This window comes from Rhynchophorus ferrugineus, unplaced genomic scaffold (assembly GCF_030347505.1).
Source record: "Rhynchophorus ferrugineus isolate W39M unplaced genomic scaffold, kcgeb_rfMv2 rfM6, whole genome shotgun sequence".
NCBI lineage: Eukaryota > Metazoa > Arthropoda > Insecta > Coleoptera > Curculionidae > Rhynchophorus > Rhynchophorus ferrugineus.
In genome coordinates, this window is record NW_027472585.1 from 12,686,762 (window position 1) to 12,713,710 (window position 26,949).

At 31.1% G+C, this 26,949-nt stretch overlaps 1 protein-coding gene and 1 non-coding gene across 2 annotated transcripts in view; both read left to right on the forward strand.

The window, feature by feature from the left end:
- Positions 1-8,792: 8,792 nt before the first annotated feature.
- Positions 8,793-8,864, forward strand: TRNAP-AGG (transfer RNA proline (anticodon AGG)). The gene has a single exon. It is a non-coding gene; the product is annotated as a tRNA-Pro (tRNA).
- A 6,848-nt stretch (positions 8,865-15,712) lies between these two features.
- Positions 15,713-26,949, forward strand: part of LOC143198310 (uncharacterized) — a 170,488-nt gene continuing 159,251 nt past the window's right edge. The window contains exon 1 of the mRNA XM_076407446.1: positions 15,713-16,046. Coding sequence (XP_076263561.1) covers positions 15,865-16,046 — 182 coding nt within the window. The 5' untranslated portion in view covers positions 15,713-15,864. The remainder of the gene's footprint in view (positions 16,047-26,949) is intronic.

Here is a 26,949-nt window from a genome sequence, read left to right on the forward strand (position 1 = left end):
TCGATAGGTTAAGGCAATATTAGAATATATTAAAGTGTAATATGTGACTATTTCCTGTTCTTAGATCTCAAAAGAATGCTCGCTGGGAAGAAATTTTCGTCGAATCAAGGCGTGATGGCCGAAACTGAGGCCTATTTCGAAGTAAAGGACAAATAGTACTACAAAAATGGTATCGAAAAGTATCACTCTTGAAGGGAATTATGTTGAATAAGAAAAACTAATTTTGCCAAAAAATGTGTTTTACTGTGGTAGACCGGAGGCTTTTCAATTGACCTGTTATATCCCTAATTATCTTCATCCTAGGTTCCCTGGTCGTTCTGTGGTCTTTTTCCTTTCCATTCTTGCTTTCTTTACCTATTTTATATGGTGTCATTCATATCGTGTAGTAAGTGTCTGCACCAACTAAACTGACTCCTTTCTATGTACTCTTCTACTGATTAAATATAGAAGTTTTTAATAGCTTTACTACTCATTCTGTTCTTGCTATAGTAGGTGCTGATCTGAGGTATTATTTCCACGGCTTTTAGTCCACCCTGACAAGTCATACAATTGAATATTAGAGCTGGTTTATATATTGCTTTATACACTACAATTTTCATCTTGTTTCATATTTATTTTTATTAATGATTTTAATATTTGCAGCGAAATACAAATTCATGGTTTTTCCAATTCTGGCATTAGTCCTCTTTTCCAAGCTTCCATTTATATCTTCAATTTCCATATTTATGTCTTCTGTCTCTCACATAAAAACCCCCATTCTTTTTCTACCATTTCCCACTTTCCAACAAAAGCAAATTCGAAATTATTAACCTTTAATCTTAGTTTGATAATAAGTTATAGGTATTTTTAATTATGTGTACTTTCATGTGTTTGTGTTATTGTTAATGACTAATAAATAACTCCAAAAGCTTGTCCGTGCAAAAATATATCTTAAACAATTGATTATTTCCTAGATAATTCGGTAAGGTTACTTCTAAATCGCTACCTTTCTATTTCAGCAAAACAAATAATAGGTTAGGTAATATTTATTTAAAATAAACCTCATTAATTGTCTTTCGCTAATCGATTTTAATGGGATGAAAAAAGCGCAGCGTTGCTGAATCAAAGTGAAGAAATATTTCTCGATAACATCTTGGAAGAAAATGGATTTTTAAATGAAGGACAAGAACAATAACCGACAAGAATTGATTTAATGTATTATTCGTAGTGTTTTTAGGTGTTGAAAGACGACAATTATGTTTTAATTGCTGGCCAAAAAAGATGAAATTAGTATGCCACGTCTATTATATGACCTTTACCACGTTTTAGCGCGAAAAAGATTGAGATCAATCCGTTATAACCAGGAAATACGAATATTTTTACACTAATTGTTAAAAATATTAGTTATAATTAATCTATTTTTAGCTTTTACGCGTTTTAAGGCTGTATTATAAAAATAATTTCAACGAAACAGATTGCCAGATATTGTTAATAGTTTAGTTGTCAATTTGATAACCTTGGAGACTAATTTAAGTTTATCAACAAAGCCATGCTACATTGGTTTAAACAAGTGATAATCAAAACTTATTATTTCTAGGGAGTACGCTGGGAATGTCGTCGTTATTTTTCAGAGAACTGTTCATTTCTGTATGGCAACCAATATGACCTCGATGTTGAAATGATTGGAAACGAAGCTTTATGGTATCTATTTTCGCTCATTTTAGAAGGATACATTGCTCCACAACATCTTCGGAAAACAGGGAATAATCCGAGTTTCACGCATGCGTATATACAGCTTTATTTACTTATTGTGATTATTAGACTTAATGTTGAATATATTAAGGAGGTAAATAGGTTCAGGAATTAAATAAAAATGGTAAAATTTTAGAAATAACACATTTTATTTGAAAAAACATTGAATAAAACCAAACATATTACACATTATAAATTTTTTAATTTAAATAAAAATACACACAGAGATTTTTTTTATTAATCTCCTAGAACGTCAACTTCAGCAAATCTGCCCATGGGCAATAATTATTATTATATGATTTCAGTTATATAATATAACAATCCTGACATGCAGTAGATCACTACCATCTATACCATTCTAACTTATTTTAAAGTCTATCCAAACATATTCTAAAAACTATTCTAAGTTATTCTAGAAATTACTAAATCTCACTCTATGTTTCTAATAATCAGTTCGTATTGCAATTTGCGTTTGAGCCTACGCACTTCACTGTTATTGCGTACATTTAACTGTTTGGCGAGTGCACTGGGATGCACTAATAGTCTTTCAGAGTACTTCGCACAAACACTCCGAATCACACTCGTTATGGGTTCTATGGGGATATCGAGCTGAATCAGTTTGTTGGACACGTAATATGGAGCATCGACCATGACTTGCAACACTTTATTCTTGAACCCCTGGAGGATATCTCTATTAGATTTGCTAGTAGTACCCCACAGTTCAATACCATAGGTCCAAATGGTCCTAATTATTGACCTATATAGCAAAACCCTGTTATCTAATGATAATTCAGATTTACGCCTTATAAGCCAGTACATTTAGTTTAGTTTAACCGCAATCTGTTTGCGTTTTGTCACTATATGTTTTTTCCATGTCAAGATATTTAACGTTGCTGGTTGCGGAAGTTCATAATTATTCAATTTTACTGTGGGTCATGTTCTTATACAGAGGGTGAGTATCACGTGGTTAGATTTTATCTCATTTGCTTTGATACGCTACAAATATCACACAAATATGATAAATAATTGATTTAATGTTCGAACTATATAAAAGGAGAGAAATAAATATTGCAAATATTTTGAAATAACATATTTTATTTAAAAAATTATTGAATAAAATGAAGTAGTAAAAATAATTTCTATATGCCATTCTCTTTTTATAAAAACACCATATATTACTAAATTTACATATTTGAACAATTAACAAGAACTCCAAGAACCATATAAATAAGCATTAGTACAAAAAAAGCCCAAAATCGATTAGATCAAACACAGCGAATATAGTTAAAAAAAACGAAAAAGCCACCACTATATACGACAGCAGTAAAATTTTCATAAATATCTCCAAATATAATCGCTACTATTCTTGATCCACAAACCCCATTAATGAATTGACTACCTCGAGCTTTCGATTAACATATTGTACATTTACTGGCCTAAAACGAATAGATGATTATACTATAAAGGTGAAAGACATCTCAGCCAATACACCATTATATTTACAAAACAATAATGTATTTACCTATAGTCTCATATAAAAATACATTGTATTTTCCTTGTTATTGGATCATTAGGGTGTCGTTAATAGTTTTATATTTTTTTATTTGATTCAAGTCTACTTTTGTTATCAAATTTAATTGTTTCAAAGTAATACTGTACACTGGCCTTAATCTTAGCAAAATGCTGTCTAATTTCATATTCTCTGAAATTCATATTCTTCGACATTTACTCACAACAAATTCTAGCTACATATTAGCTATAAAATAAAATTCAAATCATGAATGTCATAATTGTCTTATTTAACATAAATGTCTATTTATTACCAGTTACTACAGCTTTTGCTACTATTCTTGATGGTCAAATTTCATTAATGACTTCACTATTTCCAACAGAGCAAGAATAACTTTCTTCTCTGTTCTTATTATGACTTTATAACTTTTAAAAATTTAACCTTAAATTCTGCACTTACCCTTGCTTTTCCATATTTTAAAACCAATGTATGTTAAAGCACCAAGAATAATATAACAATTTAATTATTATTACAACAGAATTATATTGTAACACTATATCTAAATATTCTAGATTTTTTTGTTTTTTTGATATGATCGACCGTACCGATCGACTCGAAAAGAATGGACCGCCATTAGAAAAGGAAGACAATATAGTTTCATATAGTTTATTCTTTTCTATGGTTTATTCTGTGCAGGGGTGTGCGCATGCTCCAAATCCTAAGATGTGGAGCAATGTATCCTCATTTTAGATCCCTACCATGCTCTGTAAATATCTAGAAACAGTTGGTTCAACAGCTCCAGTAAGCAGTTTAAATATTCATCGAGAGCTGAGTTTTAGTTAGATTTTTTTTTAATTTATTTAGTTCTTTGTCGTTAACATTAAAATAAAAACTTTTATATCATTAAAATTAAACCAAATCATTCGGATATGATGAAACAGTCTCATCAAAAGGAAGTTTTCAACAATTGTTCCATTGGCTTTGGTAGCAGTTGAGTTTATGACTATAGTTGACAAAAGTATAAAATGATAAGTTCCATCCAGATAAACAGCATTGGGTGAAGAAGGTATTCTAAAATGCAAATACCAAAAAACAAACGTTTCTCACTGCTAGTGTAATAGTACTGCTATTAACAGCAGTAATCCGCTATCTTTTCAAGAACTCCGTATCAATCTTACACATCTAATATATTTCACTAAAAAATCACTATCACTTACTATCGATTGCTTTTACTCTGCTCTCGAAAATGTCAACAATTAGACCATTTAAGAAAATTGTTAATAATGATTATTTCCACAAGACTCTAGTCTCACAAGCGCACAACCGAGCCAAACAAGACCGACAGTTTCATCAATAGATGGTGTTAAGACAATAACGAAAATAGAATAGAAAGATGTTTAACCTAAGTGCCAAATTTTACTCAAAAAGCTTAATGGATTAACAAATTTATGTTTGAAGATATCTAAAGCAAGCAAATTATATTATAAACGACAAATTTTAGCAATTCCGATTAAATTATCTGGTAAACGATTACAAAGTTTTTAATAGCTCACATGCTTAGCAACTAAAACGGGTCTTCGCTAAATGTTTCTATGATTTTGTTATTATTATTTGTATTCACCATTCTGACCAGTATTGCCAGTATAACATTTAATTGTAGCCGACTTGGTGGCGCAGTGGTAAAGGCGATAGGACGGTCCTCCTACTGTTGCGATAACCGCGGGTTGGAATGCTGCTGAGGCATAGCCGTAAATTTATGTTTGTGATTGTTTACAATCAACCCAGTCACGCCAGTAACCAGACTAGGTAAGACCGGATGTCTTCTGGGGTGATTTCTAAAGTTGGTCACTCGCCAGTCGGTGGGCTTAATGCTGAGGACTATGGTTCGGAGCCCACGTTAAACTGTAGATCCAGTCCGGATAAACCCTCGTTGGTAAAAAGGAGACTTTAAAGGAGACTATCGAAAGTGATTAATAGAAAATGATTGAAGAAATGAAGATGAAATGATGAACTGAACAAATATTTAGGATAAAATATTTCACATAGATGATTACTTGCTGAAATAATCTGCAAGATTATGTATATAATAATTATCATAAAATTAATTATTGACCTGTGTTCATCCGCTAAGAGTAATAGAGAAATATTTCCTTTACAATAGACTATCATATTAAAAAAACCGTGATATAAGGGAAAATATTTTGAGTTTATATTATCTCACAGCACTGCTTAGAAAATAGCACGTATATTAAAACACCAAATTTATTTTTGATCCTGCCATGTCTATGGGAAGGAAATTAATAAACGCTAATTCGTTTATTACATAAAATTTTATATAATAAATAATTGTTCTGTCTGTTTAATATGATCTTCCGCGTTGAGTAACAATATTGACCAAAACCTGCAACAACTGGGGAATTAATCTCGTATTATAATCGATTTTTAATATCGGTGAACAAAACGGCCCATTATTCGTACAAAGATAAGGTGTTCATCATTCTCGGCAAGTTTATCATAGACAAAATCTACCAAAACGGTCAGTTCCGTGTGTTACCTTCACTTCTGCATCAAGCCGTTTTGCAATAAAGCTTTTAAATTCGACTGGGGCAATTTTTATTTAGTCTCGGTAATAAACTGACTTTAACAATGGTAAATATGTAGAATAATTAGCGAACAATTTCGAATATAATTGTTACGACTACCGACTGACCGGACGACCTGGTTGGCAACTGTCCATATCAAAACAAAATTGAAGAAATTCACGAAAAATCAATGCCCGTTGCCTTTGCGATAATAAATTAACACCGTTTTTCGTCTTTGTTTATTATTCGAAGTGAACTTGCCACATTGCTTTCTAATTCCTTTTTAAATACTCTTGCTTAAAATGAAGTATTAGTCGGTATAGTAATTAGTCATTATTTGAACATTGTTGTAGGGTTTCGGTTTCAAAATAATTAGTTAATAATAATTACGCAGGCCAACGATGAAAAAACTTTCAATAATTTCAAATAACTTATGCGTTATTCGATGTGCTTATTCCATTTATAATAATAGAAGAACCATTTCATCTATCAATTTCTCACATTTTAGTATTTTAATATCATGTTTAAAATGTTTGTTATAATATAATGGATATACTTATACTTAATTTCATGTCGCTCAATTAATCAATTCGAAGATAACTTTAAATTAAATCTAAAAACTTTAATAAAATTTCACAAAAAAAAATTACAATTATATTTTAAGTAATTTATGAGTTTCACATATTTCACATTTTTTCTTCTCCATTATTCTTTCCAAATCCAAATCCCAGTAGGTTATCCTAAATCAGGTCATCTAGCATACTGCAATGCTAGGAACTGATATCTTTTCATTGGAGAACCCGACCAGTAGAACACTTTGTATTTGAAGTAGAACGTGACGAGAAGTTGATTCCAAAAAGATATTATTGCCACATAAATAATATCAAAAAGTGAGGTTAATAAAAAAAATCGTAAAAGGTTGACCTATAACCATATAGATTTAGATAACTCAAAACTCTTAATTTTAATAGCTTTTTTGTACAAATAATTGAACAGTTTTCTAAAAGCTGAGGTGGTGTGAGTGAATAGTAACGTATACTGTATTCATCAGATTATAAAATATGTTAAGAAGCGATATCAAAGACCATGAAATATCAACATTATGAATCATTATTGTTAATATATTCATAGAGAAAAGGGAAAAGAAATAAAAAACATAACAGGTCAATTGAAAAGACTCCGGTCTGATGCATATATGGCGCTACTAGAATTAAATCCATATATTTTTTAGTTAGCCCTAACCCTTAAAAGATGCGTGTATAAATTTGAATGCTGTTGGATCATTAGTTTGTTAATTATAGCATTTTGAGTGACTTTTGTTATTCTTATTGTGAAATGGACAAAAAGGAATTTCGTATTTTGATAAAATATTGCTTTTTGATGTGAAAAATACAGTTGAAGCAAAAACTTGGCTAGATGCCGAGTTTCTGGACACTGCTTCAGGAAAATCAACCATCAAGGTGAATGTAGTGGATGCTCAAAAGGGGTTGTTACCGAAGAAAAAAATTAAAAAATACACAAAATTATTTTGAATGACAGTAAATTGGAATGGAATGAAATAGCAGACACTTTAAAGATATCAACTGAACGTCTACATCATATCATTCAAGAATATTTTGGTATGAGAAAGCTCTGTGTAATGTGGGTGCCGCGCGAGCTCACTTTTGACCAAAAACAACGATGAGTTGATGATTCGGAGCAGTATTTGAAGATGACCAAGCATAATAAACACGAGTTTTTGCGTCTTTATGTGACAATGGATGTAACATGGCTCCATCATTTCACTCCGAAGTTCAATCAACAGTCATCCGAGTGGACTGCACACGATTGACCCGCTGCAAAGTGTGGGAAAACGCAACAGTCGGTTCTCAAAGTAATTTTCATTGACTACCTTGAAAAAGGAAGGACCATCAAAAGTTATAACTATTACATAGCGTTATTGGACCGTTTGAAGGACAAAATCGCCGAAAAACGGCCGCATTTGAAGAGAAAGAAAGTGCTACTTCACCCAGACAATGCACCGCGTCACAAGTCAATGAAAACGATGGCAAAAATCCATTAATCCACCGTATTCTCCAGATCAGGCCCCCAGCGATTATTTCCTGTTCTCAGATCTTAAAAGAATACTCGCTGGGAAGACATTTTCGCCGAATCAAAAGGTGATCGCCGAAACTGGGGCCTGTTTTGAAGCAAAAGACAAATCGTACTACAAAAATGGTATCGAAAAGTTGGAGGGTCGTTATAATCAGTGTATCACCCTTGAAGGGAATTATGTTGAATAAAAAAAAAACTAATTTTGCCAAAGAATGTGTCTTACTATGGTAGGCCGGGGACTTTTTAAATGACCTGTTAATATGCACCTAGAATACTAAATATTATGCAAACTTTTTCCCAAATATAATATATAGGAATACTTATTTTTTTTCGAAAATGAAGAAATGTAGACATTAAGGAACTTTATCTTCAAAAGATTGGGTCCCTTTCTTGATTTCAATACCAACTGAAATAAGAAAACAAATAATTCAACAGGAGCTTTATTATATTTTACAATTATTATTTTAACCGACCTTATTAATAAATAATCGCTCTGTAAGTCCCAACACTAAAGCAGAACAATGTTCTATTTTAATACTGCATCTAACTTTACTATCTAAGAAGATTTAACTCTTGCTAATTTATAATTGTCGAAGTTGCCTGGTTATGTCCATCTAAGCTATATTCATGTTGCAAAAATGCATTAGTTGGAAACTGATGAACTGTAAATTATAGTTAGTATTACTTATGATGGCATTTTAATGGGTTTGATAGTAATTTCCTACAGCTAGCAATTAATCTAATGACAAAGAAGATTTAAATCCGGAATATCTAATTCTATTTATCAGAATATTAAAAAAATCTCTGTGGTCTATAAATAATCTCTAATATTTTAGTACAACCAGGAATAGACAGATTAGAAAACGTAGCGGCACGGCTCGTTGGTCTAGGGGTATGATTTCCGCTTAGGGTGCGGGAGGTCCCGGGTTCAAATCCCGGACGAGCCCAGTAACATTTTTGTTACAATAACTTAATATAAATGAAATCATCTTTAAGAATACGCTTTATTTTTCTAGAAAATACCACTGTGACTGAAACATGTTACTCTGTTAGCAGAGAAACATAACTTAATAAATTTAGACCCCAGGACAATACCCAGAGCTGGTTCTCATTATTATGGGCAAATTCACACCAACTGATGGAGTTTGAAATAGAAACAGATATAGGAAAAACACCAACAAAAATAGCATATATAATCAGACAAAGCAAAGAAAATTACCAGGTGTTGATAAAAATCACTCAATCAATACAATTAATCTATTAATATATATATATATATATATATATATATATATATATATATATATATATATATATATATATATATATATATATATATTACGTAACCTCAAACGATTTAAAAAAGAAAACACCAAAACAAAACAAAAACTAGCGGAAACAGTAGACAGGCTCATCATGGACGCATAGCCAACACGTATATAATTACCCGGCACGTGACGTCACTCTATGACCTACGATGAGCACAAGATGATTCTTGAATGGATGCCGCCGGTACTCGTATCTTTAACTGCGGCGCATTGACCCTTGCGTACGACGGCGACGTTGTCACACCTATGTGGTGTAAATCAGTAGGCGTGACACAGTTTCCGATGGCCTATAGGTTGTTTCGCAACAGTTGTCTAATTCGTTGATGATCAATCGATGATCGCTGTTCAGGACGAAGAACTTTTAATATATTACATCAACGTCAGAAATATTGCCAAATGTTTGAATTTTTCAGCAACATTATGTTTAGTTCTGCTTGTTTAAAATTATCATAAAAAAATAAGGAAAACGATTCCGAGGAAATGTAACTGATGAGAAAATTTTATCAGCCTTATTGTTTTGTTGAAAACAATTATTATGAGATAATTTTCTACTAATTTATAATATAAAAATATCAAAAGTCATTCGAGATATAACAAAATTTATATATTTTCACTCATTCTCGAAATTACTGAGAACTGTCTATTTCCAGAAATTATTTTCATATTTTTCATTTAATATATTATCAAATATAATAGAGATTATTTTATACAATATCCTCCATATTATACACAGTAAATGTACTAAAACAATTGTATGAAAACAAAAATCAAACTGAACAAAAGATATACTAAAACTGTGATTAATGATTCACATTAATTAATATTTGTAAAACATTCGTAGTAGTATTAAGAGTTTAAAACACACACAAAAAATAAATATTAATTAAACTGTACACAATCGATTATCTAAAAACGAATAGATCAAAATCTACGCAGTCACAATGGGATATTAATATAAATAACCCACTCACTCTGGCGTAGGCATATTCCGATCACTGTCGAATCATTCCCGATTTCCGTGACGGAACGACAACGCCGCATATCACAGCTGATACTACTTTTATACTGGCCCAGCCACCTGTTAAAATAAAGCCGAGTCCTTACAATATTGGTACTCATAAGTGAAAGTATGGAACAATATCAGGTCCGGATTTTGATATTTCAAATTTTTTTTATCAATTAGCCTTATCATTTGTTATTAGATAATTTTGTTTAATTATTGTTACTCAATTTATTTGATATAGAACTGTGTTAAAAAATATTACCCAAATTTTTAAATTGAACAATTTGAAAAGCTCTTTCTAACCTTTGAAAAACTGGTAGCCTTCTATGGTTCGATTTTCGCCTTCCTAGTCTATGTAAAGCGATATCCCTGAAATGACGTTTGGAATTTAAGGAAGAGACAGAGCTAAATCAGGTAAGTAGGGCTGTTGCGCAATGAAAAATTGTGAATATCCAGTACTGTGTAGGAAAAAATAGTATCATAACGAATAAACCAAGGGTTATAGGTCTATAATACGACTCATACTGTTGTTGTATTATTTTTATGTAAGTATGTTCTAATGCTGCCAAATTCCAGTATTACATAGCAAGAGAGTGTCCGTAAAAGAACAGAAGAAGAAGATATTTGAATGCACTAATTTCAGATGCTAGAAGTGGTGGTATTATAAAAGTATGTAGCTTATTGCGAGAAAATATCTCAACTATAAAACAATTGAAAAGAGTGAATCCTATATACTGAATAATTCATTTGTTGTCATTTTTTGTAGAGAAATCTCAAAACTACATAATTTAACAATCAGGGTAGGTTGTTTAACAGTATTGTATTTTGTATTTTATTATTGATCAAAATATATGGAAGCCATAGTATATGAAATAGAGGATAACAGGACTTCCATCATAACATAGAAGGGTTTCTGGTTAATTGATGAGCAGTCAAGATCAGTGTCAACCATAACATCATTTTTAAATCTTAGTAATTCTAGTGACTCAATGTCGATTAGTTTTATTCGGCATTTGACAGGTAGCTTGCTTAAGTTTAGTCATCTATAGACTTTTATTTGAATATTTGAAGAAAGTTTTCGTAGAAGAAGTTTGAATTCCTAAATATCTTGTCTGACTCTCAAGAATTGGTATAGATTTTATCCCTGTTTTAACCAAACGCCTAGGGGTATTACTTGGAATAGAGTTACTGAAATATGTATGAAATCAAACATTCCCTTGTATCTTCTAATTTCGCCCATAAAAATCTAATAATAATGTATTGCACAACGGTTGCTGGTGATTTTTAATTAAACTGTGATGCATATTCACTTTCTACTTGTACTTCATGTTACCATTTGGTTAAAAGTCCAAAATTCGGTTTATATTTGAAAGCTCTTCCAGTTATCACAATCTAAAACAGTTTAAAAATTGAAGTAGTTATCAAATATATGCTACAAAATAAAACCTTTACTCAAAATCAGAATTTATGATAATTTTTATTATAATGATAATGATAAAAGAACAAATTTTATTCTTTTAACATATTAGGTCCTTCATTATATTTTTATTCGTGATATCTATCGATGAAAATGTGAAGTATTAACGTAAGCAACTGTTCAGTAACCTAGTATAATTTTAAACTTCAAAATGGCAGTTTTTTATATAGAATAACAATTAACCATTTAGTATCGCCAAATTATTCAGTTTAAAGAGATGGTAATCGTGGAGCCTAAAAACTGCAATAGTTCTATTGTTTGTTTTAAAGAACTCTGCTGCAAAATCACATTAAACACTTTAGAAGCAAGTGATGGTAAAACCAAACTCAAATTATTAAAAAGGTAAGGTTTTATAAGCTTAGCAGTTGATGAATAAAATGTTTATAAACATTTACACGCAATGATATGATTTCCGTGTCAATTTACCATCAGGGTTTCATTGACAAGTAATAGATTAGTCCAAGAGAGACATTAACCACATTAACACTGACGCTGGATATGATCATAAAGTCTTGTTGTGCGTATGATGGGATCACCAAGAATAATGGCCATAATTATTTTTAAAAATTAATAAAAGTGTTACTTACATATGACAGTATTTATAAGCAATTTAAAATAATAAGTATCAGCAATAATTTAATTCCGACGCACACTGAATCAAAAATATATTTGATTATATTGTTTATTAAAATTTAGCCCAGAAAAAAATACTACTAAGTATCAAAAATCATTGATATAGCTATTATAGTGGCAATAAAATCATTAAAATGTAGTTGAGCTAAAACTGTATTTCCCCCTTTTTACCCATATATTTTTATGACAGATTTTAATATAAATTAGAGAATCTTTAAAAATATGTATTAGTAATAATTTGATTCACACATCATGGAACAAAAAAGGATTTAATAATTCTTAATATCAATAATTACCTCAGAAAAAATTGCTACTGAATATTAAAAATAATTTAATTAATTAATCAAAATATAATTGAGCTAATATCGTATTTTATGATTTCCTCCTTTTTTATGCATATATTTTTATAGGAAATTTTAATAAAAGTTGCTGAATCTGATATTAAAAATATATATTGACAATACAGGACTTATTATAGACCATTAACATCATTGAACCAAAACTGCAATAGTTCTATTGTTTGTTTTAAAGAACTCTGCTGCAAAATCACATTAAACACTTTAGAAGCAAGTGATGGTAAAACCAAACTCAAATTATTAAAAAGGTAAGGTTTTATAAGCTTAGCAGTTGATGAATAAAATGTTTATAAACATTTACACGCAATGATATGATTTCCGAGTCAATTTACCATCAGGGTTTCATTGACAAGTAATAGATTAGTCCAAGAGAGACATTAACCACATTAACACTGACGCTGGATATGATCATAAAGTCTTGTTGTGCGTATGATGGGATCACCAAGAAGCTGCTAACATCGAACGAAACTGTTAATAAAAATGTCTATTGACTAGGAATAAATTGAACAACATATTGATGCAAACCAACAGCAATAGTGAGTAATAGAAATATAGTCCTCCTCTTGTATGACAACTCTTGACCACACCATACAAGAGGTAGAGACGTAAGAATGCACTATTGCAACTCGAATAGGAAGTTCCACCGCACCCATTGTACTTACCAGACATTACCTTTTGATCATTTGTTAACATTGCTTAAGCATTTTCACAATATTTTAAAACAAAAGCCGTTTTAAAGTGAAAAAATGATGACGGAAACATCCTAATGGACATTTTGGGAAAAATCAAAACTAGGAATGTCATTAGCCATTTCTTTCTTATTTTTACAGCATCAGGTCTATGTCAAAAGACATGATTTGATGCAATAGTTATTAATGTTGTTAATGTGTTTACGATTATATCGATTATTTCCAGAAATAAGAAGTGAAATTCAACCTAACTAAGTTGTAAATAAAACAGATATTAACAGGTCAATTGAAAAGTCCCTACTGGTTATAGAGACCCTCCAACTTTCCAATACCATTTGTGTAGTACGATGTATCCTTTGCTTCAATATAGGCCTCAGTTTCGGCGATCACCTCTTAATTCGTCGAAAATTTCTTCCCAGCGAGCATTCTTTTAATATCTAATTACAGGAAATAGTCGCTGGGGGGCATATCTGGTGAATACGGTGAATGAGGAAGCAATTCAAAGCCTAATTCATTGATTTTTGCCACCGTTTTCACTAACTTATGATACGGTGCATTGTCTTGGTGAAGAAGCACATTCTTTTCATTCAAATGCGGCCGTTTTTCGGCGATATCCTCCTTCAAACGGTTCAATTATGCTATGTAACAGTCTCTGTTGATGGTCCTTCCTTTTAAGGTAGTCAATGAACATTATTCCATGAGCATCCCAAAATACAGACGGCATAATCTTGTCAGCCGACTGTTGCACTTTCCCACGCTTTGGAGCGGGTTCATCGTGTGTAGTCCACACGGATGACTGTCGATTGGACTTCGGAATAAAATGATGGTGCCATGCTTCATCCATTGTCACATATTGACGCAAAAGCTCAGGCTTATTACGCTTGATCATCTTCAACCACTGCTCCGAATTATCAACTCGTCGTTGTTTTTGGTCAAAAGTGAGCTCACGCGGCACCCACATTGCACATGACTTCCTCATACCCAAATATTCGTGAATGATATGATTTACACGTTCAGTTGATATGTTTAAGGTGTCTGCTGTTTCATTCAATTTCAATTTACGGTCATTGAAAATTATTTTGTGGGTTTTTTAAATGTTTTCCTCGGTAACAACCTCTTTTGGGCGTCCACTGCAGTCACCATCTTCGGTGCTCATTTCACCACGTCTAAACTTAGCATACCAATCCTTGATGGTTGATTTTCCTGGGGCAGTATCCGGGAACTAAGCATCAAGCCAAGTTTTTGTTTCCACTGTATTTTTTCCTTCAAAAAGAAATATTTTATCAACACGCGAAATTCCTTTTTATCTATTTTTTTCCAATAACCAAATTAGCTTCACTCAAAATGCTATAATTCACAAACTAATAATCCGACTGCTGTCAAATTTATACACGTATCTTTTTAGGGTTAGGGCTAACTAAAAATATTTGGGTTTAATTTTAGTAGCGCCATCTATGTGTCAAGCCGGGGACTTTTTAATTGACCTGTTATATACATTGTATGGGAAAATTCAAATTTTAAACAAATTCTGTTCTGTAATATAGTGCCATCAATATGCAAACCAAGACAGACTTTTTTACTTATTTTAAAACATATTTTGTCGTTTAATAAAACGTACTATAATGTTTATAATGACGACAAATGCTTTGATTTATGACAAAAACAAATAGCGAAAAATCTAACCGTACTGATCCTGGATAATAGAAACAAACATGTGCGCTAGAAGGTTTTTTAATTGGAAATTGTGTGTTTGGAATGTCGGACATTAACGGCGTTACCGTTATGGTTACAATCACTTTCGATTTTTAGATGAAAAATGGATAATATTTCGCAAGCCGGCTCGTGAGGTAACAATTCGCAAGGTTTCCACCAAATCGCCCTTCTAGTAGGCGTCGGAAACAGTTATCCGCCACGGCGGAGTGACATCTCGATGTACAGTTAAATGTTTCTAACATTGAAAAGTCCCGAATCCGAAGCCGCTAACAAGTTGACGGTTATTAATATTAATTATGCCCACGCTCGGCTAGTTTTAATACGGACCTGATACGCTCAACTACAAGCCACTGTCTGGGTACTCGCAAACCATGGCGGTACCCATTTAGTACCATACTGACTATCATTGAGATCGAAGAATCAGAATCAGTTACAGGTGGTGTACTCGTATCAGAAACATCGCAAGCCGACGACTGGCTTCACCATTAAAGTACGCAACATTATAACGCATTTTTTTTCTTTTTTGTTGGTTTTTTTAAAATTATTTTTTCTCGATTAAAAAACAATATTTTTTTTTAGTATCTCCTCAATTCCGGTCCATCATAAACTCGGCAAATATATACAGAAAGAGGAAGATAGTCGCCAAAACAATTATTAATATCGAACTATTTTTTCCTGACGTTGGATCTCTGGGAAAAACAAACATTTTTATTAACTTTTACTAGTGCCGAGGTGAAAACGGTTCGTCATGGGGTACCAATGGTACCTGTTGACTTTTCTGCTGCTTCTTGGTGTTGTTAGTGTGTTCGGAGTGTCTTCGAGATTACCTCGTACTAGTGCCGCTCAACTAGCAGCTTCGGTATCAGCTCAGAATAAGACTCTCCCTGAATCGAGGGGTAATAGAACGACGAAAAAGATTACCAGACCCAGGTGAGTCCGTTTTATGATTACCCCCTTTTTATGTATATAATATTTTAAGGCAATGTATTTTTATGGGAAATTTTAATAAATAATGGCCATAATTATTTTTAAAAATTAATAAAAGTGTTACTTACATATGACAGTATTTATAAGCAATTTAAAATAATAAGTATCAGCAATAATTTAATTCCGACGCACACTGAATCAAAAATATATTTGATTATATTGTTTATTAAAATTTAGCCCAGAAAAAAATACTACTAAGTATCAAAAATCATTGATATAGCTATTATAGTGGCAATAAAATCATTAAAATGTAGTTGAGCTAAAACTGTATTTCCCCCTTTTTACCCATATATTTTTATGACAGATTTTAATATAAATTAGAGAATCTTTAAAAATATGTATTAGTAATAATTTGATTCACACATCATGGAACAAAAAAGGATTTAATAATTCTTAATATCAATAATTACCTCAGAAAAAATTGCTACTGAATATTAAAAATAATTTAATTAATTAATCAAAATATAATTGAGCTAATATCGTATTTTATGATTTCCTCCTTTTTTATGCATATATTTTTATAGGAAATTTTAATAAAAGTTGCTGAATCTGATATTAAAAATATATATTGACAATACAGGACTTATTATAGACCATTAACATCATTGAACCAAAAATGTATTTAATAATTTTTATTATTAATATTTATCTCAAATAACATTGCTTTTCCATATTAGTATTATTTGTCAAATATCCTATAAATATTTGTATAATTTTAAATAAAAAGGCAAAATATCAAAAATCATTAATATTGATATAAATATATTGACAATAAAACAATTAAAATATACAAAAATAGTCCCCTATAATTACACATAAATAAATAATTAATTAATGTTTTTTTACAATTAAGATTTATTTAAGAATAATATCATGGAATTTTTGGGTTCAGCATTATATACAATATTTTCAAGTAATATTTTCTATCAATAAATATGATTCAACTTGCATAATACTACTAATAGCAACAGCTATAATTTATAACTATATAAATACATTGAAACCGATATTAATGAAACATAAAATTGCCATTGTAGATTATACAAATAATACATTTTTCTGTTCAACTTTCATCTAAGAACGACAATTAATTTGTCAGTATAGCTTTTAAACTATTTGGTAAACGATTTTAATTATTCTCTGATTTTTTAATCATCCACAGGTGCATATAACAGCTTTTTAGAATTACCAGATACTTTCATCAAAACTATTTCAATTATTTGTAATCATATTACACATTATACAAAACTTACGTTAATGAAGAAAAAAACTTCTTTTATAGTACCAACAATATACAACCTATATTATTTATAGTATTTGTAAAAAAAGGAATTTTATTTTAAACATTTTCGAAAGGAAATCATCCAAAGAAAAAAAAATTGTTAAAGGAATTTTTCAAGGTCAGCCAAACATATTTATTTTTAATTTTTTTAGAAATAAGTTTGTTATTTAACTTTTATTTTGTCCATTCAAGCTTAAAGCGCACTTATTCCGTTTTCTTATAATTAATTTCTTTAATTATCTTATATTTTAAGTTCTTCATTTATTTAATTAATTAATTATATTTGCAGCTTTCTTATAATTAATTTATTTAATTATCTTGTATTTTAAGTTCTTCATTTATTCAATTAATTAATTATATTTGCGAATATTAATATTCCCTACACACTAACGATACTAATGATTATTGAAAAGTGTTATTTTGAGACCGATTAACGACAACTTTAACATTTCCAAAATAAATAATGCCAAAATTATCACGAAATGCTGTTATATCATCAGCACACGCAGGCTAACATTGACCCGGCGACCAAACGAAATGTAATTTATTAAAACTACAAGACAGTCGAAATGGAAAGCGGTCTGCATGTTATGCGCAAGATGTTATAACGACTGTTTATTAGTTTAGACGCCTCATCAAAGAGACTATATTGTCGGCTGAGGTTTTTTTTTAAGGTATCAGGGTGCTGTTTTGCTTACTTACATATTATAGATTATGTAAAATAGTGTCATATAAAATATAATAAGGTTTGACAGCGGTTTCATTACTTTATTCATTAAAGATATTGTCTCCTATGTTTTTTCTTCAATATAGGAGAAATTTTTTATAATTGGAATTGTTATTTTTAATTTATTTACTACATTGTCTCTAGTCGTTGCCGACGAATTTGCCTTTAAAATACCTTGAATCCAGGTATATGTCTAGGATCGGCACTATCTTAGCATCTGGGGTAATAATGTTTTTGAATAAACACTGCTGTTTTCTATTAAATGTAACTCGCTATGCTGCACAGGATCAAAGGGTTTGATTCTGTATCATTCTCTGATATTATCCAAGAATTATAATACTTTGATATTAACAAGGGAATGGTGTATTTCTTCATGTATCCTTGTGATTCTCTTGTTTTCCTGAGTGACAGTCGGTATCTGAAAGTATTGGTGTAACTAATCCTCTAGTATCTGGGTACAGCTACAATACTTCTCAGGGCCTTGTTTTGGAAAACTTGTATCGTAGCTATATATTTTTCCCGGTCCTTTAAGATCCCCATAATTGAATTGCGATTTACTTCCAATTAACCATTTTCTTCCATAAACATTTTTCTATATTTTAATTCTAGTTTTTTCGATTTTTTACATATTGCTTCCACCGAAGTTTTGTAATGTATGATTTTAATAGTCCATTGTGTTGTTTCTGTAATATTTTCTGTAGCTTGTGAGCAGGGCTGTCATGCCGTAGCTTATCGAAGGCCTATGCTACATCTAAAAATATAACGGAACATACCTTCTTACCTTCACAGACTTCATTTTACTTCATTTACATCTGTTATTGTAAAAACTTTCTCAATTATTGAATGTTTGTTAAAACGTCGCTTTGTACATTTGTCATATTTAGAATTCGAAACTTACAAATTAACGAATATTTTCCTTAAAGGTATCAATTATTTTCTTATTTATTGTAACCAAATTGGTTCCACATGGTTTACATTAAATAGCGAATATAAGAATTAGTAAACAGGATACAATTGTTGCTCTACCACTACTTCAGTTTCAAACGTAGTACTGTTGCCAATGTCGAAATAATAGGCACTTTATATTAACACCAATATTTTGGTATAAATAAAAAATTATAACCTATTTAAATCGTTTTATAGATATAAATAGTAAAGTGGTATGAGCTGGTTGTAATTTCAATGCAGCTTTTTCATATTTTTTTAATATATTTGCGGTTAGAAAGAATGAGATATCAAAAATTCCCGACAAACCTTTCACAAATATGTAATCAACCACTATATTATTTATGTTCAAACATTATAAACACAAATCTAAGACATAGTCCCTAAAAAATAAAAAAAGTTTTTAGTTTATTAAGTAATTATATTCATATTTCACTTGTTCTGCCTTTATGTATGTTCCATATAACTTTATATTAATACATTTTTGCAGTTTCTAGTATTTCATGAAGCCACAGTTTATAAAACAATTAAAAACATATACATATCAGTTAAATTCAGGAGAATTTTATAAATATATTTCACGATCAGTCTTCCTTCAAACTATGAAAACTTATTTATGTTATTAATATTCTCATGATTTGTTGGGTTCTTTGACCGTCAATATATTTGTCATCAATTGTACTAATAATCAATAGATCAATTTCTTAACTATGTCATATATTTGGCAACTTACCTGAGTAACTCATTATATCATTGTATCTCAAATATATAAGGAAAAAGTTTTCATATCAAAAATTCTTATGTTTTCTTTTGTTTTTATTTGTTGTTGTCTTGTTGTATGTATTTGTTGTAGTAATCAATATCAATGCAGTATCAATATCTTTACTGTTAGTTAGCTTAAGGTGTGACAACAAGAGAAAATTATATGTTGATTTCAGGAAAGTACCCACTTCTGATCTTGAATATTAGCATTATTTGTATTAAATTATCTAAACTTTATGCTTGTGATGTTCGAGCCATTGTTGGAAATCTATTTTGTTATAAAGCTATATTTTTATAGTATCTTACACTGTTAATAGGATATATGGGCAAGGCCTAGTAAGACAGTTTATTAGAATATAGCGAATATTTGTTGAAAATTCCCCTATTTTATTACAAATAATTGACCAATATACTTAAGAAGATATATTCTAATTAATATTGTTATTACTTTTGTGATACAGACTAGAGTTGATGTTATATTGATCTTAACCAACCTACATTTCGATCAAGTTCAAATCAATAACGAACACGAGAGAGAAAGAGACATGGATAGAAAGAACAAGCAGAAATAATTTAGTTTCCCTTCGTTTTTTTAGCATAATGTGCTACGGATTTATATACGAACGGATAAAGGAGCAATTTTTCATGTACTGAAATAAAAGCACCTGTACCAGTTGTCCTTAGGTTGACAAGGTCACACAGAAACTTTTCGATTATCTTTCAATAGCGGAGACCCAGTACGGTCGCTCCAAAATTTCGGTGAAATATGTATCCGATGTTGAGTGCTATTATTCAGATTAGAATTAATTTAAATTTAAATGATTATTAATCGTTTTATTTCATGTCTATATATATGCAACCAAAATTGTTGGATTTTGTTACATAATAATATATACTAGCAGATGAAATAATTAGCGTTAACAGCATCGAAATGAACATGATGCAGTATATGATAGTCCAGTTGAGCGTAGACACATTTAAATTACACGAATGACATTTCAATTTGATTTGGTTATGTATGATGTTCCGTGTGTTTTATTTCGTTGAGAAGCTACAAAATTGATTTTCATTGAAAATAATTCATTATTATGCTATTATGATTTTATTTGAATTATTTATCTTATATTTCACAGTTAGAAAGAGGCTTTGAGTAATATATGGAAAGAAAAGATAAATATAAAAATTGAACTAGGATTTATCAAGTTCAAGTAACCTAAATTTACCAACATTTGATTCGTCGATAATCACTGTACTCCGTGGCCACAACTGAAATAACAATTTCAAAGGGAATAATATAACTTTTATAGAAATGAAGTGTGTGAATATTTCGGATACACTAACTATGAAATGTGGCAGAATATTGAAGAACATTAGGTAAAAATACTATCAGTGTAACACTTGGCAGGAAAATTAATAAATACAGGTCAAAGAGTGAGTAATAAAAGCAGAATCTCTTCAGAACTCTGAGAATAATATTATTGAAATCAAGTGCTCTATATTTGCTATACAAATCAAAACCAAAATTGTTTCGAATGTAAATGTGTTGAAAAATATTATGATATAATAATTTGAAAATGCAGATGTAAATGTATTAAACTGTTACCAAAATATGCATTTTCTATAGTTGAACAAAATTATGGTTAGGGACAAAACCAACCAAATGTTTAAATTATATACATTTGATGATTCAGCTCTGTATTGTATCAAATTACCTTGTAATATTTGGACAAATAATACGCACAAATTGTAATTTTAATAATTGCCTGTCAATTTTATAAGCATGTGGAACTACAATAATTCATCGAGTACAAAATTTGTGTTTAGACATACTTTAACATATCAGTTTTTCACGTTCAGTATTTGACGTTCATATATTTTCTGTACGTAAGTATTGTTCGAAATGTTTCAAATTTGTGATTGCCGTAACGTAGATACCATGCTATAAAACCTTGATAAAATCACATTGTTCAATCGAATATGTATAAATTACCCTTGATCTAGTGAAGTCGAATACATTTGATTATTTCAAATATCAATATTTCTTTCAAAACGATTTTTTTACAGAAATAACTTTCATTCCGAATAAATTAAATACATAGAATTTTTATAAAGCGGGTTTTCAAAATTTTTCGTTCATCTGGCCTATTGTATTAGTGTTGCGTGTAGAATATATTATAATTTATATTCGTTTTATTAAGTGGGCTTAATATATTAATTAATATAAACTCAATTCAGCTTTACTATACTTTCTTCATTTCCTCTATCACCAGTAAAAATAAAGTATTTTATTATTTTTCTTTTATTCCCTAAATTTAAGGAAATTATTAAATTTTCGCAACAATGCATAATAAATTAAGTTGGTAAGAACGTAGTCACAAAAACAGAGTAAATAATAAACATAAGCAGATGTATATTATCAAAATTCTCGTGCACATAGCTAATGAATATTTTACTATATCTTATTAGTTTCCCTGTTATCTTCATTTTGTGTGTAAACATGTCAAAAACATAAATAAATTTCGCCGATCAAAATACATACAAGCACCTAATACATTAAATAATTACCTTCACATCTTAATCTTTTTTAAAATGTTAAAATTTTGGCGCCACCAAAAATTTTGCCACCATACATTGCCACTTCTACCACAATTGTTTTTATGGTTGAACGAGCCGCTGGTATTGTTGAAAAAAAACTGACATAGACCCATTTTAAAGACAAAGGACCAACGGCCACATCTTCATCTAACGTCAAATAAGATGAATGTATTCCGTGCCTGTTTCCATTTCTGTTGCAATCTAACGCAATTACCTACGGGACAATTGAATTTTATACGAATTCTGTACGTTCGCTTCGATTTCGATCGCCGCATAATCCGATAAAGAACAGCCTAAATCCGAGGATGTAAGATTAACATATTAATATTTTAATCGCCGGATATATGCGGCGTTCTAGCTATTTGCATAATTTTCAGATTTACGAATATTTATTATCTAATAGGCTTAAAAGTGCTGTATGCAACTCTTAATGTTTAGACTATATTTGATTGTTTATCGGTTATTCGAAAATAATGCGGCTGGAATAGTGAATACATTTTGAGGTCTTTGCTATACGTGACGTCATTAGTGTTATATTATATAAAATACGAGTACTTCTGAAAACATGTTATCTTAATGACTTTTCATTAAGTATAATATATGAATACTATATTTGTGCCATTTTTTTGGTCTGAAATACGACGGGGTGGTGTCGGCTGTGATAGAATAAGGCTACGAGGAGCCGAATGAGTTATTGGCCTAAAATATCGGCCAGCTCGGTAATACATCTATTGTCCGAGAGACGAAGAGTGGAGAAATATCTCGAGTAAACCTCGGATATAAAATCGTGAACTTGGGGGACGTCTGTTTCTCTATGAATTTGATTGTTCCTGACGAACCAGGGGGCATTGATTATTCTCCTGAGAATTTTGTTTTGAAAGAAAGAAAGACTTGAAGACGTTCCACCTGGCTAGGTGAGACGTATTTTAGATAGACACTGGAGCCGTATAGAATGACTGATCGAACCAGCATCTTGTACAGGAGAGATTTTATAGATAGAGGAAGCCTGCTGGCCCGGTTGATAAGCGGGAACAGCAAATTAACAATACCTTGACCTTTATGGAGGGACTTTTGAATGTGGGAATTCCACCTAAATTTGCGATCGAAGACAAGACAGAGACAGGTGGCTTCTTCTGACCGTGGGATTTCGGCGTTCTCGATTTTAAGACGCGAAGTGCTCAGTGAAAAACGCTTCTTGTGGAAGAAGATGGCCTGGGTTTTCTGTGGGTTGACCTGCGACCTCCAGAAATGTAACTACTGGCCCGTCTCATCGAGTTGTTTTTGGAGTCTGCTTCGGATGTGCGGTGCTACTCTTGAAGAAGCAAAGTAAGCAGTGTCGTCTGCGTAAACAGCAGCCTCAACTTGTGGTCTCCTAGGGATATCTGAAAGAAAAATATTAAATAGAGCGGGTACCAAGGGGGAGCCTTGTGGAACTCCTGCGTCGATGGTTTTCCGGCTAGAGAGAATATCTTTAATCTTCATAGGTAGTCATCAGGTAGACCCAATCGGATGCATTTCGCCACTAAGCCTTCGTGCCAAACCTTGTCAAAGGCTTTGGTTAGGTCCAAGAAGACCGCTCCAAGTCTTTCACGTCGGTTAAAAGCACAGTTGATTTTTGCGGCCGGCCGATGGGCCTACAGGCAAGGATATGGCGTCGTTATCACACCACGCAGCTTGCGGTACATGAGTTAATCGGTCGCCGGGGAAGGTCAAGACAATTTGAAATTAGAGCACGACGGAACAGTGTCGACTGTAATAGAATACGGCCACAAAGAGCCGAATGAGTTATTCGCCTAAAATACCGGCCATACATCTATTGTCCGAGACGAAGAATGGAGAAATATCTCGAGTAGAGCTTGGATATAAAATCATGAACTTGGGGGACGTCTGTTTCTCTATGAATTTAATTCCTGACGAACCAGGGGACATTGGTTACATTGATTAAAAACTTGAAGACGTTCCACCTGACTAATATGTTCTCTTTTGTATTTTTAAATTACTTTGGTTGTGATTGTATTTGAGACTATTTAATTATTAAAGCTGTTTGAGGTTATTTAAGTATATGTTACTATTCGCACAACCCAAAATGAATGATATGTACTTAAAATGATAACATAACTTTACCAATTTTTACAGTTCTTATTCATAGATTAATATATATATATATATATATATATATATATATATATATATATATATATATATATATATATATATATATATTATTAATATATATGGGATGTATAATATATGTATATATTTAATATGTGTTTTTCCACATTAATTAATTTGATCTCCACAATCAAAAGTTACTTTTCTTACACCTGAACACTTATGTTCTATACCAACAGTGAAAAATATTACAATGGCTACATTTGCCGACGAGACTGCGATACTGATTGCTGGAAAAGTCAATCTCGAAAAACAACTGGAACATGACAACTAGCGAGTGACAATATAAACAATTAGACCGAGATATAGAGAATGAGAGTTAACCAAAGCAAATATATGGATATTGATATCATCTTATACAAAAACGCATTATTTGGTGATGTATTCGATGCTGCAAAACTCCTTTGAGAGGAACACATTGAAAAAAAAATTGGATTTGATATATAAATAAATATATGTAACAGATATAATAACAAAATAAATCTAACACAACTAACAATAAACAAACAAATTATCAACCTGATTTTCAGAATTCCTTGACAATATCGCCAATTCATTGCCCATTAAAACATTAACGTCGAAAATAATTATTCAAGATTCTAACAGATAAAAACGTTAAACTTTAATCTTTAGAATGTCTTCAGCGTGCACGGTCCGCTTGCAAAATGAATTTACTTTTAATCTATGACCTACTCTCGAAGATGCGCGCATCTATAAACTACCTATACCATTTAAATCCTTTATGGCATTTAGCAGTTTAGCAACTGGCAGTTTCGTTTTGAAAAAAAAATGTATTAAATTAATCGGAATCGGGCATTCTACATATTGTTCTCGAGTGATTTTTTCGAAAGGGTATCTTTTTAGTGGGTTATATATATCGAGATAGTTTTGTTGGTTCATCTTCATTTAACGCATATATTAATTGTGTTAGGTTTCTAGCTGATATTTACTCATCAAAAGGTTACTTGCGGTGTTTTAGTTTAAATATCTAAATCGTTTGAAATTAAGGCTACAAATTAATAAAATACCATCTCATTTTTTAAAATATTTGGTCAATAGAATATAATTAATGCAAGTGTTGTAATTAGGATCAGTAGTGTTATACAGAGTGTTAAATCATGATAGAGGTGTTGGCCACCGAAAAAAATATCGGTATTTCGATATATCGATATTTTTTAAATATATCAATATATCGATATATTGGAGGAAAAAAATATCGATATATTTAAGAAGAAATAAGAATAGCGAAATATAAGCATAAAAAAATATAATTTTTTTTCTAAATTTCTAAGTATCAAAATTCGCTAAACAATTGAAATTAAGTACCAATTCTAAATATTTATTAAAAATTGTATTTAATTTCTTCGATATATCGGCCAAAACCAAGCCAGGCCAGCTACCAATACATTTTCCTGAACTTGATGTTGAATTCATCGAGCTTCTTTTTTATATTTTCTTTCTACCTGAGCTTGGCATCCGGGCTCGTGCCAGGGTATATTGCTGTGTTGGCATATGGAATTTGGATGCCGTTAATAAAGACACGCTGCGTCGTGATCCTCTTATTTTTTAATTCAATGTGTGTATTCGCCATTCTCCAATCCAGATAACAAGTTTACCGAGAGAAGAGTTTCCGGATTTAACTCTCTACAATCTCTGCTACTGCTAATATAAAGAAAGTTTAAAAGAACATTTTCACATTGACCTGAAATATCTTTCTTCGTCTTTTAGAAATTCCGTTGTTATATCCGATATTGTTAGTGTAACCTCCTTGAATGCTTCGATGTAAAAAGCCTTCGTTTATATGTAAAATAAGACACTTTCTATCAAGTGAGGGCATCTTCCTAACTAGATCAAAAGAAAACTGTTTTAAATCGGTGAATTAAATTGCGAATTCTTTTAAACAACCAGTTTATTTCCCATATTTAGCTCTGTTTGTCATAACGCATCAAAAAGCATGCGAAATTTTTTTATGAAATATATCTTGAATTTATAAAATTAATACTATTGTTTTCTTGTACTTACTTCAATACTCAGGGAAGACAAGTGTGGCGTAACTACATCAGTACGTTTTCTCTAAATTAATATTAAAATACTTAATATGCAATATGCAAGTTCATGTGGTTTGGTTTGGTTCAATCTTCTGACTTCCTGCGTGTTGTCTAGCAGCTGCATTGCTTCTACGTTTCTGCCATTTAGTAACTTTCTTTCATATTTTAGCGCCAAATCTTGGTAGCGTTGTGATAATATCGAGGAATATCCATCCAAATTAACTATGATTTCTCATTATTCGTTAACTATTTTTCATAATGTCGAATGCTTGACATGGAAAAAGTTTTTATCCAAGAAGACATTAAAAATATGAT